The sequence below is a fragment of the Leopardus geoffroyi genome, chromosome B3 (genome assembly GCF_018350155.1).
Source record: "Leopardus geoffroyi isolate Oge1 chromosome B3, O.geoffroyi_Oge1_pat1.0, whole genome shotgun sequence".
Lineage (NCBI taxonomy): Eukaryota > Metazoa > Chordata > Mammalia > Carnivora > Felidae > Leopardus > Leopardus geoffroyi.
Window position 1 is genome coordinate 99,711,678 of NC_059337.1, and position 16,950 is coordinate 99,728,627.

Consider the following 16,950-nt stretch of genomic DNA (forward strand, 5'->3'; position numbering starts at 1 on the left):
CTTTCCTGACACCTCCCTCCCCATTCTCACCTTCTTTTCATTTGCTACCCCCCCCCCCCCAACCTCCACACCGCTGCTTAAAAATGAACAAAGGAAAGGCCAGTGAGGAAACCAGGACGTTGTGACGTCCCAAAGATATCTTTGTGCCCTCTCCAATTGTTGAAACACATGATTGGGAAAGAGTGAGCCTGTGAGGTAGATTCCAATCCTGAGACCCTAGGGCTTGAACTTGTGGAGGGAGAAGCAACAACCTTCACAAAGAAATCCTCTATTGATTTAAAATATCCCTAGTGGTGGGCGAACTGAAAAGAAATTAGTGTTTGCTGATTCGTGGAGATCGTAATGTGCTATTTTGGTATTTTCAGGTCAAAGTGGCCAACTGGTAATAGAGATATGTGACCAAAAAGTTCCCTGAAACCTGGCGGGCTGTTTTACAGTTATTATTTGATTCTCACTGCAGCCACAACTCAGAAATTCACTCATGGTCTGACTGTGAAGGCCCGTCCCTGGAGTCTTTGTATACCTACTCTAATCAATTTGGTGATGCGTTTTGTGACTCGTTACAGAATTAATTAGAGTAGGGATCCAAAAAAGCAAAAAAAAAAAACAGAAAAATAAGTTTGGCAAAATGACCAAGCTAAACTTGTGTTGTGGAACAAACAGTCAAGGTAGACATTGATCGAGGTGACTAACTATAGCAGCTCTGGAGAATTCCAAATTGAAATTGTTAGAAATTGGGCCTCTAATTCAAAAGCAACGAACAACCACTCATCGATGATACCAGCTACCTGACAAATGAGAATAATAAAAGATGTCATCAAGTGACAGGAGACTGCAAGCCTCTGATTTGTTTTCTAGACCTAGAATTGTTTGTTTTATTGCCGTGTAATCCTAACCTGCGAATATACAAAACAAGTGAATCAAGCCCCCTTATCACCAATTGCAACTATCAAAACATAGTTCTGAGAAACACACAGTTGTAATGAAAATGAAAGACCATAGGGAAGCCGCCTGCATGCCGTGCTTAAAAAACACCAAGTAGCGCATGAGAAAAATGGAATCCACCACAATTAACCTATACTCTCTAAGGCAAAGATCTCATTATCCAAACATTTATTTATCTTTGTGCCACAGAAATAAGGAGTTGTGTTTCTACTCCCAAGACTAAATGACAAGAAAATGTATGGTTTCTTAACAGAAGAGTTCCTCCTGAAAGAAATGAAAATGTTGGATGTATTTTTAGAAAAAGAAAACTCGTCTAATGGTTATTATTCTATAACAAGCCTATCTCTCATGTTCAGGGGCAGGGACGCTCCTCTCATCAGTGAAAAGAATAAAATGCCTTCTGTATTAGTCTCAGGCTTGGAATTCAGGTGGGATAATTAGGACATTCTTGCAGAGTCCTACCAGTCTCTCACACAAACTCTAGAATTGTTCTAGGGGCTTTGGTTGTTTGTTTTCTTTTTCCTCACTGGCAAATATGACCCAGCATAATCTCATTCCACCCGCACATTGCAAGAGATTGTGCCCTCTTGCAAATCGGCAGGGACCAAATATCCATAAAGCATAATAATGCTAACAAGAATTATGAGCACTTAACACTTATTCATCCCTTTGAAGGTAATCAGGATCCTAAGACATAATATAAAAGCCAAGTTGGTTGAACCTTTCCTTGTGGATTACTTTCTTTGAGCAGATTTTTCATGCATGGATCTATGGCTTGTGTGTGTGTGTGTGTGTGTGTGCGTGTGTGTCCTTTCTCATTGAGAGACGAGGAACAGCACAATTCATTGTTGCCTGGCACTCTGCAGGGCGTTAGAGTTTCTGGCTCTGCTCACTAAATGCCACTGCCGCCCCTAATTACTGTCATAACTCAGGCCACCCTCACACATTTCCAAATGCTTCCTAAGGGGTGGCACTTTCCCTGGTTGAGAACCTTTGCCAGCGAGACTTGGAGAATAGATTGAATCCCATTCGGAATTTCCAGAGGGTAGACTGTTGGAATTTTGAAAAGAGATCTTGGCTGTGGAATTCTGAAAGAATTAATCTGCAGTATTAGTGTTCTCTGATTCAAATTCAGAGATGTGTAACCACCCATATTTTAGGCCATAACTTGGTTGCCAGATGATGCAGCACTTTACAGGTGCTACCAATTGCTGGGCTGAAGACAGCTGGCTGGACCAAAGAGTGTCACTCCAGCACTACCCAACCTTGGATCATCACCCCAGCTGATTCCCAGAGATCTTTTGAGATTCCAGAAGTGACCCCAGGAATCCAGAGTTTCCCCCTGAGAACTAGACTCTGGCTCTGTTTCCCTCTGCCTCACTGATTTCTAGGAGAGTTAGAGTCCACAGCTGGTTGCATCGTGGAGGTGGGCTTCTGATGGTTCCAGGGACAGGCTGGGCCCCTGCAAGGGTAAACTATGGTACATCACAAGGCAGCCCAAAGACTGAGCTGATGGGGTGAGGGAGGAGCAGTATATAGAAGTTAATCACCCTCTCTTTTTAACTAACAGTTTTTTGTTTGTTTTTAAGAGGTGTGTGTCTTAAAGCTTTGTCTACATGATCTTTTCAGCAGAATTTTACTTTTCCTTTTGGCTATTTTAGTGGTTGGTATAGTCAAACCATTTCCTTCCCTCTTAAAATAATTTCTGCCCAATTTCAGTAAGATGTAAAATGAAACAGGAACATTAGCAAAGGATATCTGATATGCATCTATGCTTCTGCCTAAGCACTTTGTCAACACTTTTCTTGGCCCGATATGCTCACAATGTGCAACACCTTTTTCTCAACAACACTTCTCATGGCATGCAGCCCCTGTCAGCTCAGGTAGAGATGAAAGACAAAAGCTTTTGTCTTCCCCATTAGGAATCTGTGGTGTAACGTTTACATACACTAACAATGAATAGTCTGAAAAGGATATTAAGTAAAAAACTCCATTTGACAAGAATGTCAAAACTACTAAAATATTGGAACACCTGGGTGGCCCAGTCAGCTAAGCAACTGACTTTGGCTCAGGTTCGAGCCCCACATTGGGCTCTATGCTGACAGCTTGCAGCCTGGAGCCTGCTTTGGATTCTGTGTCTCCCTCTCTCTCTCTGCCCCTCCCCCACTCACACTCTGTCTCTCTTTCCCTCAAAAATAAATAAACATTAAAAAATAGTAAAATATTGGGGTGCCTGGGTGGCTCAGTCGGTTGAGGGTCCGACTTCGGCTCAGGTCATGATCTCACAGTTCGTGAGTTCAAGCCCCGCGTCAGTCTCTGTGCTGACAGCTCGGAGCCTGGAGCCTGCTTTGGATTCTGTGTCTCCCTCTCTCTCTCTGCCCCTCCCCCGCTCATGCTCTGTCTCTCTCAAAAATAAATAAACATTCCAAAAAATTTTTTAAAAATAATAAAATATTTAGGGACTAACTTAGAATAGAATTAACTTAGGAATAGAGAGCCCAGAAATAAACCCTCACATATATGGTTAAATGATTTTCAACAAGGGTGCAAGACCGTTCAACTTGAAAAAGACAATCTTTTCAGCAAATGGTGCTGAGAAAACTGGCTATCCACGTGCAAAAGAATGAAGTTGGACCCTTACCCAACACCCCATACAAAAATTAACTCAAAATGAATCAAAGCCATAAACGTAAGAGCTAAAACTATAAAGTTCTCAAAAGAAAACATAGGGCAGAAACTTAAAAACATTGAATTTGATGACTTCTTGAATATGATGCCAGAGGGACAGGCAACAAAAGAAAATTGGACTTTATGAAAATTAAAAACTCTTGTGCATCAAAGCACACTATTAACAGAGTAAAAAGACAATCTATTAAGTGAGAGAAAATGTTTACAAACCCCGTAGTATCTGGTACAAGATTAATATCCAAAATATATATAGAACTCCTAAAACTCAACAGCAAAAAACCTGATTCAAAAATGGGCAGGGGCATCTAGCTGGCAGTTGGTTAAGCATCTGACTCCTGATTTCAGCTTGGGTCGTGATCTCACAGTTTGTTGGACTGAGCCCCGCATCAGGCTCTGCGCTGACAGAGTGGAGCCTGCTTGGGATTCTCTCTCCCTCTCTCTCTGCCCCTCCCCCACTCTCTCTTGTTTTCTCTCTCTCAAAATAAATAAACTTGAAAAAAGATGTGCAAAGAGGGGCACCAGGCTGGCACAGTCAGTGGAGCGTGTGACTCTTGAACTCAGGTTTATGGGTTTGAGGCCCATGCTGGGTGTGGAGATTACCTAAAAATAATAAGATATTAAAAACAAAAACAAAAAGAGGCACAGGACTTGAATAGACATTGCAACACAGGAGATCTACAGATGGTCAATAAGTACATGAAAAGATGCTCATCATCACTAATCATTAGGGAAGGCCAATCAAAAACACACTGAAATACCACCTGACACCCATTAAGGTAACTACTGCCCAAAACAAAAACAATGGAAAATAATGAGTATTGGGAAAGTTGACAATTTGGATCCCTTGTGCACTTTTGGTGAGAATGGAAAATGGTATAGCTGCTATGAGAAATAATATGGCTGTTCCTCACAAAGCTAAAAATAGATTGGCCATATGATCCAGCAATTCTACTTTGAGGTGTATACTCGAAAGAATTGAAAGTAGGTCTTGAAGAGATAGTTGTACACCCATGTTTATAGCAGCATTATTCATGATAGCTAAAACATGGAAGCAATGGACGTGTCCATCAACAGATGAATGGGAAAACAAAATGTGGTATGTACATGTAGTGGAATATTATTCAGCCTCAAAAAGGAAGGTGATTCTGATTCATGCTACAATGTAGATGAAACTTGAGGACATTATGCTAAGTGATATAAGCCAGTCATAAAAAGATACTGTATGATCCCACTTCTACGAGGCACCTAGAGTAGCCAAAATCATAGAAACAGAAGGTAGAATAGTGGTTTCTAGGGCTAAGGGGAGGAAATAATGGGAGTTACCGTTTACTGGGTACAGAGTTTCAGTTTTATAAGAAGAGAAGGGTTCTGAGTGTGTGTGTGCACGTGCACCTACGCACTCGTGATGCATTGTCCAAATACATCAAGCTTAGAAGACAGGCTAACTTTTCTTACCATAGCCACTTTTTAGGAAAACATCCTTCTTTGGAACACTGGTCTAGGACTGTGTAGTGCTTTCTGTCTCCAGGAGGGGGATGTTATGGGAAAGCAACTGGATACACAAAAGAAGAAAATGCACAAAGCGATTCCAAAAGTGATACTAGACTCTGTTGGGTCATATGGTAAACCAAGAACATTCATGCTGTATCTTCCTCAAACGAAAACGAAAACCTGTGTTTACTTTTACTCTTAAGTCCATTTAGGTTTCAAATGTGTTTTCTTCCCAACATTTTCAGACTTGCATCCTGCCCCATCCCTCTTCTTTTTCCATCTCATTCCTCACCTCCCCACTTCTCTTTTCTGTTTGTACAGGGGTCTTCTTCCATGGTAAGTAGAATGAAGGCCCCCCAAAATGCCCATGTCTCCATTCCTGGTATGTGTGAATATGCTACATTATATGGCAAAGGGGAATTAAAGCTGCAGCTGGAATTAAGGTTGCTAGTCAGCTGACCTGAAGAAGGGGAGATTGTCCTGGATTATCTAGGTGGGCCAGGCGTAAATTAGTTCTTGAAGAAGGGAGCAGAGGAGGGGCGCCTGGGTGGCGCAGTCGGTTAAGCGTCCGACTTCAGCCAGGTCACGATCTCGCGGTCCGTGAGTTCGAGCCCCGCGTCGGGCTCTGGGCTGATGGCTCAGAGCCTGGAGCCTGTTTCCGATTCTGTGTCTCCCTCTCTCTCTGCCCCTCCCCCGTTCATGCTCTGTCTCTCTCTGTCCCAAAAATAAATAAATGTTGAAAAAAAATTAAAAAAAAAAAAAAAAAGAAGGGAGCAGAGGAGAGTCAGAGGGAGATATGACAACAGAAGAGGTCAGAGTGATATGATATGAGAACAACTCAACTCACCTTTGCTAGCTTTGAAAATGAAGGATAGGGCCAAGGAACACCAGTAGTAGCCCCTAGAAGCTAGGAAGAGGCAAGAAAACAAATTTTCCCCTAGGGCCTCCGGAAGGAATACAGCCCTGCTGACACTTGGATTTTAGTCCAGTGAGACCTGTTTCAGACTTCTGACCTCTAGAGCTGTAAGATAATAAATTCCTATTGTTTAAGCTCCTATATTTGTAGTAATGTGATACAGAAGCAATAGAAAACTCAGACATTTTCTGTCTCAGTCTCCTTGGGACAGCCATAGCTTTCCCAAGGAACATGAAAAGGCATTAGGACACAGACTTTCCTAGATATTCACATGAAAATAATGCGTCATTTACTCAGTGGCAGATCTGTTGTCCAATAGCTGAAAAACTCTTAATAATGGTGGTATAAACAAAATAGTACTTATTTCTCTTTACATAACCAGGTCACAGCTGGAATTGTGGCTCTACAGTGTCAGTAAGCACCCGGATCTTTCCTTCTCACCCTGGTGTGAAACCTAACAGTTCAAGATGGAGCACTATAGCCAACAAGACTGTCTTCTAGGCCAGTAGCAGGAGGAAAGGGAGGCAAAGAACACACCCCGCTCCCTTCAAGGGCACTTCTGCCTATATCTTATTGGCCAAAAACTTGGTCGTAGAGCTATAACGGCCTGCAAGGGAGACCGGAGAATATATATTTCAGTAAAGTCTGCCCAGCTAAAATTCAGGGTTCTTGTGGTCTCTGTTAAAAAGGAAAAAAAAAATTGTCATTACTAATGAAGAAGAGGAGAAGCAGTATTTCACTATTTGGAGGCAAGCTGTGGTCTCTGACACAAGTTGCTACGTAATCTGGTTTAAATTCAAGGGCAAAAGAATAGCTGGCCAGACTCCCAAAGCTCCCTCAGGGCCAATGAGTATTTGATAATTCTGTGATAATTTGTATTCTAGTGTGATAAATTCTAATTCAGAAGAAATGTTAACTTCACAGAACAGTGTCCAGGGTCTTGTGGATCATAACTACTTCCGACTTTGAATGAATGAAAGAGTTAGACTGCCCTAACTCGGCAATTCAAAATTCCATCTTGGTCTTGTGACATTTTGCAAGGGTGTTAGATTTTTATTCCATTTGGGGATACGTAATTTCCCTGTGGGGGAGATGATTGGGTCCCTAATTATGCTGATGAAATCGTAATTGTCAAAGCCTCTTCTTATTTTTTTTTTTTTTTGTTTTTACATAAAGATCCCTCCCTTGACCTTCGAGCATATGAAAGTAGTGCTCAGAGATCTTTGTGGCTTCAAAATCCCTTCAGTCTTCCTTCCCACTTTATTGTCTCTGACGCCTTTGAAAATAAGTTGAGAGAACAGTTAATTATCTTCCGGTTTATACTGTAAATGCCGTTGGGGTGGCTGATTTTGCAGTATTCTTTATAAAATAACACTATGAAGGGACCTCTTTGTTTACAGAGAGTTATACATAATTTCTTCTTTTGTCTTGAAGAAGAAGATGCCAAGATATAAGAACCAAAGGAAATAATTTGCATACTTATGCTTTTTTGGTCATTAAAAATTGGTTCTTGATTTTGACTGAATAAGAGACAGTCTTACACTGAACTTACTATGGGTCATTCTTCCTTCCCCAGGTTTTCTATGTGTTCTCTTTCCTTTTTGTGATGGTAGCCTGATTATACTTTGTCCCTGAGTTAAAATACTGCCCAAAGCTAGCAGAAGTCACTGTTTTTAATATAATGTCTTCAGAGCAAGATTCAACTGTTGACTGAAGCAAGGCTTTAATGCCTCTCATTTCTTGTGTCATGCACTCTAGTTAAATTGCTGCTCTCAGACATTGCTTCACTATTGGGTGTCAGTGACCATGAGGGGCACATCTATATAGACAGTCCTGAAATAGCATATGGCACCTTAACATAGAGTGAGACGTGATCAGAATGTGGGGGAAATGGGTACCAAAAATAAAATAGGGTACTTTCCGAGATGAACGACAAAAATCAAATGAGATGGTGGGTCAAGAAAGAATTAGAAGAGAAAATGAAATTGGGACAGGACCTGAAGGGATGGAAGCAAAGATGGGGAGGAAATCTGGCAAAGCCAGAGGCAAAGAAACCATCTCACAATTTACATAGGTGCAGAATTCCACTCTCTGAACATTTGTGTTCCATTTCCATATTTAGAAAAGTAATAAGTCCATTATACTTAATAAAGAATTCACCAGAATTCTGTGAACTCATTGATGTAATTAACAATTCAGACATGGCAATCCTTCCCCCTTGTTGTTATAAATGAAAAGTTGTGAATCAAGTACATGGTTGTGAATCTAGCCATATTTCAAATAGAGTAGAGAGAAATGACTATTTTTTAAAATGCTGGATAAACAACACTGAAAAGCCACACATCCTGTATAGAGTCCTTGCAGTATAATAGGCTGAGGTGATTACAGTTAACTATAAAGCTGGTGTTTGAGCCCATCAGGAGAACATTGCAAACCTGGTGTCTTTAGTCCTAAAGGATTATATAATGTACCATTCCTCTCTGCTTGCCTTCCATTGTTTACCCTCTGAGGGCACTTAACAGAGTATCTGACAATAGCACCTGAAAAATAACAGCAGTAATAATGTATATTGTCGCCCTTACTATTTTGAACTCATTTCATAAGATAACTTTAATGACTTGCTTTCTTGATTCAGCAGTACATCTTATTCTAAGTGATTTCGTAAACATTGTGTTTCATTGTGCTTCATTGTGCTTCTCTGAAGAAGGGGAAGAAGTGCAGATGGATGTGGGGGGGGGGCAGGGGCAGGGCAGTGAGGTGGGGGGGCAGGTATTTGGAAAAACACACCTCATCTTCTGGTCTGCCTGCAATCAGACTCAGTGCTGGACTGGGGATGTAGAGGGCTGGGAGAGCCAGACCTGACCACAGCCACTCTTTCGACACCCCCGGATATGATGAGCCTGAGCATTTGGCAGCCCATGAATTCCCTGATGCATTCTTCCTTCCTGTTTTCTTTCAGTGTATCTGAAAAGCCTACCCAGCATTCCAATGGCCAGCAACAACACCGCCAGCATAGCACAAGCCAGGAAGCTGGTAGAACAGCTGAAGATGGAGGCCAACATCGATAGGATAAAGGTGAGGACCACGTAACCCACACCACTCCTCCAGCCTCGATTATGAGGAGCACGGCTTGCAGCCACCTGTCACTTGACTTCCCTTCTATAGAGAGTGATGAAAGCAGTGAGGGCAAAAGAGAAACTTAATGATTGGGCAAACGTTCATTTTTCTAATGTGTCTTTGCTTTCTCCAGATTTCTCTCAAATGAAATGACAGCATAGATTAAAACTGGCTCTCCATGTAGACTTAAAAACAAAACAGTAACAGCAAAGCAAACAAATGAAAAACTTTGGCTCATGGCTGAGATCTCGCCAAGGAGATTGGAGATCACACAGAACGTATCAGGTCACCAGTTGACCTCCCTAACTTTGTAGAGACTGTCTTCTTATTTGGGTTTTAACTTTTCTGTCTTGGTTTAGGCTCTAAGTTTAAGTGTCTCTCTTGTTTAATCCTGTCATGATTAATCCTTCTATTCACCACTGCAGGTTATAATTCTTCACTCTTTTATACCTCATTGGATTTCTTTTCTTCAAAACACTGAAATCACACACGGTCTCCCTAAGGAGAAGTCAAACAGCATAGTGGGTAAATGAAAGTATTTTATCAAGTGAAATTCAGAAATATATCTCATTTTATTAAAATAACACTAGAATATTCCTCCAAGTGCCAAATTCTTTTTAAAGCTAGAATATTTTTACTATTTTCTCCATACCTGAGTTAGCAGCCTAAACTATCTACCCAACTTTTGGAGTATGCTTGTAGATCAAGGGTCAGTAAATTAAAGCTCATGAGCCAGAACATTTATTTTTATAAATAAGGGTTTATTATAGCACAGCCATTAATTTACATATTGTCTGTAGCTACTTTCCCACTACAACAGCAGAGCAGAGTAGTTACAACAGAGACCATGTGGCCCTCAAAACATAAAATGTTTACTCTCTGGCCTTTTACTGAAAACTTGACTGACCCCCTGGTCTAGAACAATAGTTCTCCGCCCACCTGCACACTCAGATTACTCAGGGAACTCTGTGAAAAGATCAATTCCAAGATGACACTCTAGACCAATTAAGTCAGAATCTCTTGAGTTATGATTCAGGCATCAGGTTTGTGTGTGTGTATGTGTGTGTGTGTGTTTTGTTTTTAATTATCACTTAGTTTCCATGTAAAGCCAAGGTTAAGAACCTAGGGAAAGGGATTTGCTCCTTTTTTTTTTAATTTAAGTAAAAATTTACACCCACCGTGGGGCTTGAACTCATGACTCTGAGATCAAGAGTTACATGCTCACCCGACTGAGGCAGCCTGGTACCCAGGGTTTGTTCCTTCTAACTCCTATCAGATACATGCTAGAGAGTGAAGGGGGAGATGGTATTCCCTCATAAGTAAGCTAAGCAAATATCCATGGACATCTATCTATTTTAATCTTCTTTTTTGTGTTCTGATAATGGGGCTATAAGATGTAAACAGCTTCTCTTCTTTCAACAGCTTTAACTCTTCTTCTTTATTCATGAATGAGATAAATAAAGGGTCCTCACCATCTGCCTTGCTCCTTTACCACCTTCTTCATCTCGTCTTTTCCTTTTGCCTCTTCTTTCTTACCCCCTTGCTGAAAAAGTAGCACAGTGACTGCTGAGAGAAGTGAGGTTGTTTAAGGATTGTCACATCAAAATGAGACATTTAGTTCTTCTTTGGGAGGGACGGGGACAGAGGAAGGTTCTGCCCATGGACCTTCTGGAAAATGTCACTTTGCCTTTCAGGGCACCCCAACTAAGATAAAAGCGTTTGTGAGGCACTGTTGTGGTTGGCATTTTCTGTTACTCTTCAGCATTCTCAGATCTGCTCCCGAAGGAGGATGTGATGGTACTGGAGGTGATGAAAAGCTGGCAGTGGGAGAGAGAAGACAGAAATAGGCCTGTTCAGCCATAAGTCAGATCTCCATCCTCCCTCACCTGAGTGACTGACTGGCTACAAGGGGCTCCTAGTTGATCCCTGAAATCCCATCTCAACCCTGTCTCCATCCGTGCCATCAACTATCCTCCACATTGCTGCCAATGAAAATTTTCTATAAGAAAATCTCATTATGTTCCTTTCCTACAGAAAATCTTTTCATGCTTCCCATCACCTATAAAATAAAGTCCAAACCGTTAGCAGAGTATGCAAGGTGCTTCTGGCCTCTGCCCCTCTTTTCAGCTTCATCCCCTTCTTTTTGCCAACCTGCCATACTGAGCCACTTCTGATGCTCTTGATGGAAATTTCAAATGCCTGGAACATTCACTCACCTTCTTTCTGTCTCTCTGCTTTACTAACTCTGGCGACTCCTTGAAGGCTCAGACCAATCATTACATCCTTTGAGAAGCTTTCCCAGACCCTCATCATAAGGTTGGATTTTTACTGATTTTCAGTTGTTCCTCTATTCTTTTATCTAACAAATATTTTACTGACAGCTTTTTTATTTTTTTAATTTTTTTTTCAACGTTTATTTATTTTTGGGACAGAGAGAGACACAGCATGAACGGGGGAAGGGCAGAGAGAGAGGGAGACACAGAATCAGAAACAGGCTCCAGGCTCTGAGCCATCAGCCCAGAGCCCGACGCGGGGCTCGAACTCACGGACCGCGAGATCGTGACCTGGCTGAAGTCTGACGCTTAACCGACTGCGCCACCCAGGCGCCCCTACTGACAGTTTTTTGAATTGCCAGGCCTTTGCTAGGTCCTAGAGAGACAGAGACAGATGAAGATGAAAACATGGCTCTTGCCCTCAAGGATCTCCTTGATCCCCCTTCCTAGTCTAGGAAGGGGCTACAGAAAATATGAACACCACCTATCACTGACATAAATAAGATAGCCAAGAAGCATAATCTCCAAATATCATCAGAAAGAAGCCAGCACCACACCCCAGTCCCCTTTGTATACTTCTTCCGAAGACACCAAAGGAATCACCACGGCAAGAGAGACGAAGCGTTCATCTAATAAAGCGGGCCCTGGGTGGTGATCTTCCTAGGCAATCTTCATATCCAAATCTCTGGACCCTCACTATGTCATTAGACCTCACATTGTTGGAAGTACAGCAGCAGCTTGTATTTCTGTATTTGTTCTGCACATCAGAGCCAGGCAGGCACGCTGTGGTGAAGTGTCAGATTATTTTTAGTTCAGCTGTTGGCTAAACTGCGACTGTGTTGACAGAGTTGACAGCTAGATGGTTTAGGGCTGGGGTATGTGCCTTCAGGAGTCCCTTCAAAGGCTTCTGAGCACTCAGGCTTCTCCACCTGCTGTGCATGCATGATCCCATCAGCAAGAGAGGGCTTCTCTCTGAAGATCCCATGTCTGTGATTTTTGCAGTCAGAGTAGCGACCTCTTTAAGCTATAAAGGGCAGTGGTGGTGGTATGTACATGTGACAGAGCTCACTGTGGCTGAGGCCACAAGAAACAGGGGACAGGGAACACAGTGGCCCTGAAGCTTCCAGAGTCCCATCAGCAGGCACGGCCCTATCCCTCCTGTGGCCTCCAGAATAACTTGGGCTGCAGAGAGAAGCTGTACAGTAAGAGGATCTGAATAGCATATTCATTTTTAAACCTTCTTGTGTCCTATCCCTTTGCATCACAGATCCTGGGAGAATTGGGCTAATGAATCCATTATCTGTTCATAAGCCTCAGGCATATATAAATTATACTCCCAGCCTTTCTGTGTTTCTTTGTTAGCATTTAATTCAAGGACAGAAAGTAAAGACAAAACTTAAGGAAGCTGGGAAGGGATCTGGCGACAGGAACGGAGAGGGGCGTAGAACTGTGACACTCAGTTGTATGAAACAGCAATATACTCACACTGATATTGAGCAGAGACAAATAAAAGGAAGCTTGTCCTTCGAGCACAAGTTGAGAGAGCATGTCCAAAAGTAAAGGACAGCAGGACTTCAGTAAATCTATTTATTCACCACTATATTAGGGCTCCTTGGGTTTCTAATAATAGGAGCCTAACCCAAGCTCACTTAAGCAGCAAGAGGGGATTGATTATAAAAGATACAGTGTGTCTCAGATTCCAAGAGCAGAAATGTAGCTGGGTAAGCAATAGAAATAAGAGCTGGAAGCCCATTGGAAACCAGGAGAGCTCTGTTACATGTCTCTGTCTCCCTTTGTGTGTCTCTTTCTTTTCCCAAGAATAGATTTCTCAGCTGCCTGTTCCGTGTGGCAGATATGATGGCTGCCCACAGCTCCCAGGATCCCATGTCACTTCCACCTCCATGAAGAGGTGATAGATTGATTTAATTCCTTTTCAAGTGCATATTCCTAGAGTGGCATTTCTGTACTAGCAAGAGTGAGCCATCTACAGCTCTAATCAATGGACATTAGAATAGAACCACATTGCACAAACATTGCTCCTAGGAATTAACACACCCACATGAATGGGAAAGGAATGGATACTTAAGGAGGAGTGAGAATCATTGTAGGCTGGAAAGATGCTTTCTGACGGAGGGCATGGTTAGCATAATGAAGAATAATGTAGATGTAAGAAAAAAAGAAAGCCAAGGCCAGGGGCGTGGGTGAAATGAGTGCTTCTTAACTAACTGGATGCTCCATAAATTGACCCCACATAAAAACGTCAAATTTATTTCTCATTTATCCCAAATAGACCTTTCCAACCTGCTCCTTCCCCTTACTCCCCCTTGCTCCCCCAAGAATATGCTCTGTAAATTCCCACCTCTCTGGTTATTCTGGGTCCCTCACTGAGAATGCCTTTCTCCTTATTCTTTTCATATCTACTACAGACTCAATGTTTGTATCCCCGACTCCTCAAAAAAAAAAGTTCATATGTTGAAATCCTAACCCCCAATATGATGGTATTTGGAGGTGGGCCTTTGGAGGATGATTACGTCAGGAGGGGTGAGCCTTCATGAATAGGATTAGCGCCCTTTTGAAAAGAGACCCCACGGGGCGCCTGGGTGGCTCAGTCGGTTGAGCTTCCAACTTCAGCTCAGGTCATGATCTCACGGTCCGTGGGCTCGAGTCCCGCATCGGGCTCTGTGCTGACAGCTCAGAACCTGGAGCCTGCTTCAGATTCTGTGTCTCCCTCTCTCTCTGCCCCTCCCCTGCTCATGCTCTGTCTCTCTCTGTCTCATAAGTAAATAAATAAATAAATAAATAAATAAATAAGTAAATATTTTAAAAAATTAAAAAAAAAAAAAAAAGAGAGAGACCCCACGGAGGTCCCTCATCCCTTCCATCGTGGGAGGTAATAGTAAGAAAACATCTTTGAACCAGGAAGTGGACTCCCGCCAGATGCTGAATCTGCCAGCACTCTGTTCTTAGACTTTCCACTCTCCAGAACTGTGAGGAATAAATTTCTGTTGTTTATAATGCACCCATTCTACGATATTTTGTTACAGAACCTGAATTGACTAAGACCCTGTCCAAATCTTACTCCCCTTTTAAGGGTCAGCTCCAATCCCCATTTGTCCGTGAATCTCTTGCCATTCTGACCATTTTCATCAAACAAATTTTTCCAACTAGACTACAGTCCTCAAAGTCAAAGACCATGTCATTCACCTGTCTGCATCCGTCAGGGCAGTGGAGTACTCAGGCATTCCAGAAACTCTTTTTGAGTGGATAACTTTAAGTTCATGTGCTAAGAATGTCATATAACAGGACATCAGGAGCTATACTCCATGTGACATTTCCAGTGACATTTATGGTTTGGGAAATTGCAAGCCTGAATATAACTGGCTAAATAAAACTGTGATCACAGGAGAAGTTTCACTGAAATGCAAAAATGAAGAGAGGACGGGCGAATAGTTTCATGTCATACGTATGATTATAAGTAGCCAGCGTTTATAGTACACCTTCTTTTTAAAACAGTTCAACATAAAAATAGACCCGATTTTCATAACTGACAAATATGTGTAAATTATTGAATTAAAGACAAAGGTTCCTTTTTCTTAGAGGCTGGGGGAGGGGCAAAGGGAGAGAGAGAGAGAGAGAGAGGAAGAAATCATCTTTCTGATGATTGATTCATAAAAGATTAGAATTGTACCAATCATGAAAAAAAAATGGTACTGAAAAAAGACCAGTTAGACATCACACTTGGTACTAGAGAGGGGACATACATCCTAAGTTTGGGGCTTTTGAAGTTTTTCTCCAGCATTTGAAATGAAAGTTTTAACATCTCTTCCCCAAAATGCTTGCATTTGATTTATTAGGGAGAATAAGATACTGTCCTCCTCATAGGCCAATTGAGAGAATTTTCAGGGACTATAAAATCAGTACAGTATGTCAAAGGACTTAAAGAGGAAAGGGTTGTATTCAGCATTGGCCAGTCCTAATTCTTTCAATTTGCGGATAATGAAGCAAAAAATTTTAAATTGAATTCACACATACGTTAATAATGGAGCTTGGCACTTCATTTTTGTGAGAGTTGATATAACTTTTAAAAATTCAGTAGGTATTTGTTAAGCACCACACACATGCTTAGCCTTACTCATTGTACCTAGGGGCTACAGAAGTACTGTTAAACCTTGATGATTTGACATCCCTAGAAAATGAATTTCTCTGGATAGCCCAGTTTTCAGGCCAGATGAAGTCTCCCTTTTCAAAAATGTAACTATTTTGGGTGACACTTTTCAGTGTCTTTCTTTTTTATTAAATAAATGTACTTTTTTGGTGACTATTTTGAAGTTATTAATTTCAAAAATATCATTCTATTTCCTTTTTAAAAAAATCCTATAGATACAACATTAGTTTAATACCACGCTTGGAGGAGAGGAGAGGGGAAGAGGACTTAGAATATTCACTCATTATTTTATAAATAAAAAATAGTAGATATTTATCCATACAATTTTACTTTCTGTAGTATTACAATCAAAGTTTGACCCCGGGTACTCCTCACACCCAGGAAAGATCCTTTCTACTCAATTATGGCCACCCACAGTGACGCAGACACCATGATGTTGAGAAGCATGTCAAAGAATACTGAGGTTTCTTCTACATTCACTAGTGTTAAACTGAACATTTGCATTTTTTCTTACATGAATTACATATTAATGGTTCAAAGAAAAATGAAGGCTTAAAAGTAGCCAGTTGCTTTTGACCTGAGCAAAAGACCTTTCTAGACAAATGTCACACCAATCTCTCCTACTTTGGAAATTCTGTCTCTTCCAGAGGTTGGCAGTTCCTTTGCCTTCAGGCACGTCACCAGGCCTATGACGGGCGATGTTCAATGTTCATAATAACTTCCTATTTCAAGCCTCCATCCCAGCACAATCTTTGAGGTCCTTTAAAGCGACAAGTTAAAGTTAAGTCAACTTTGGGTGGTGCCTTTAGTGCAGGCAACTCAACTGAGAAAGTTGATTGCCATCTCACACATGAGACTTCCCGCATACATAGGCAGTAACCACCTGTCAGTGCTTACTTCTTTGCCTGATGGCTTGCAAGCATTTTGCGACATCAATTTTAAAATGCATCTCGATTTCAGAATGTAATGAAGACAGATGTATATCCTTACATACTGTTTAAATTCTTGGGTCTGACTTTTACCCTAACACCTGCTTCTCAGAGCTGTCATGGTATCTGCCTAGGGTGGCTTCCTATGTTTTCAGAGCCTAAAATCATAGTGTGACAGCCTTTGTTGGGACTGTGTGGAGTGACCCTTTCTTCCGTCTGGTGTTCTTAGCCCCGGTCTCGTTTGGAGAGATTGCTGGATAGCTGGGCGTCAGCAGTGGTCAGTCTGGGGACATGCACACGCTTATCAAATGTAATTCCTTTACCTGTGCCACAGATGTCATCTCCCTGCCTGAGGACACGCTCCACCATCTGCCCATCCTAAATCATCAGTCTTGGTTCTCTGTTTCGTCAGCTCCAACAATGTAC

At 41.7% G+C, this 16,950-nt stretch overlaps 1 protein-coding gene across 3 annotated transcripts in view; it reads left to right on the forward strand.

Moving 5' to 3' along the window:
• GNG2 (G protein subunit gamma 2) overlaps positions 1-16,950 on the forward strand; it is a 120,569-nt gene that overhangs the window by 85,433 nt on the left and 18,186 nt on the right. For all 3 annotated transcript variants that reach the window (XM_045450962.1, XM_045450961.1, XM_045450960.1), the window contains one exon: positions 9,000-9,115. In XM_045450962.1, coding sequence (XP_045306918.1) covers positions 9,029-9,115 — 87 coding nt within the window. In that variant the 5' untranslated portion in view covers positions 9,000-9,028. The remainder of the gene's footprint in view (positions 1-8,999; positions 9,116-16,950) is intronic.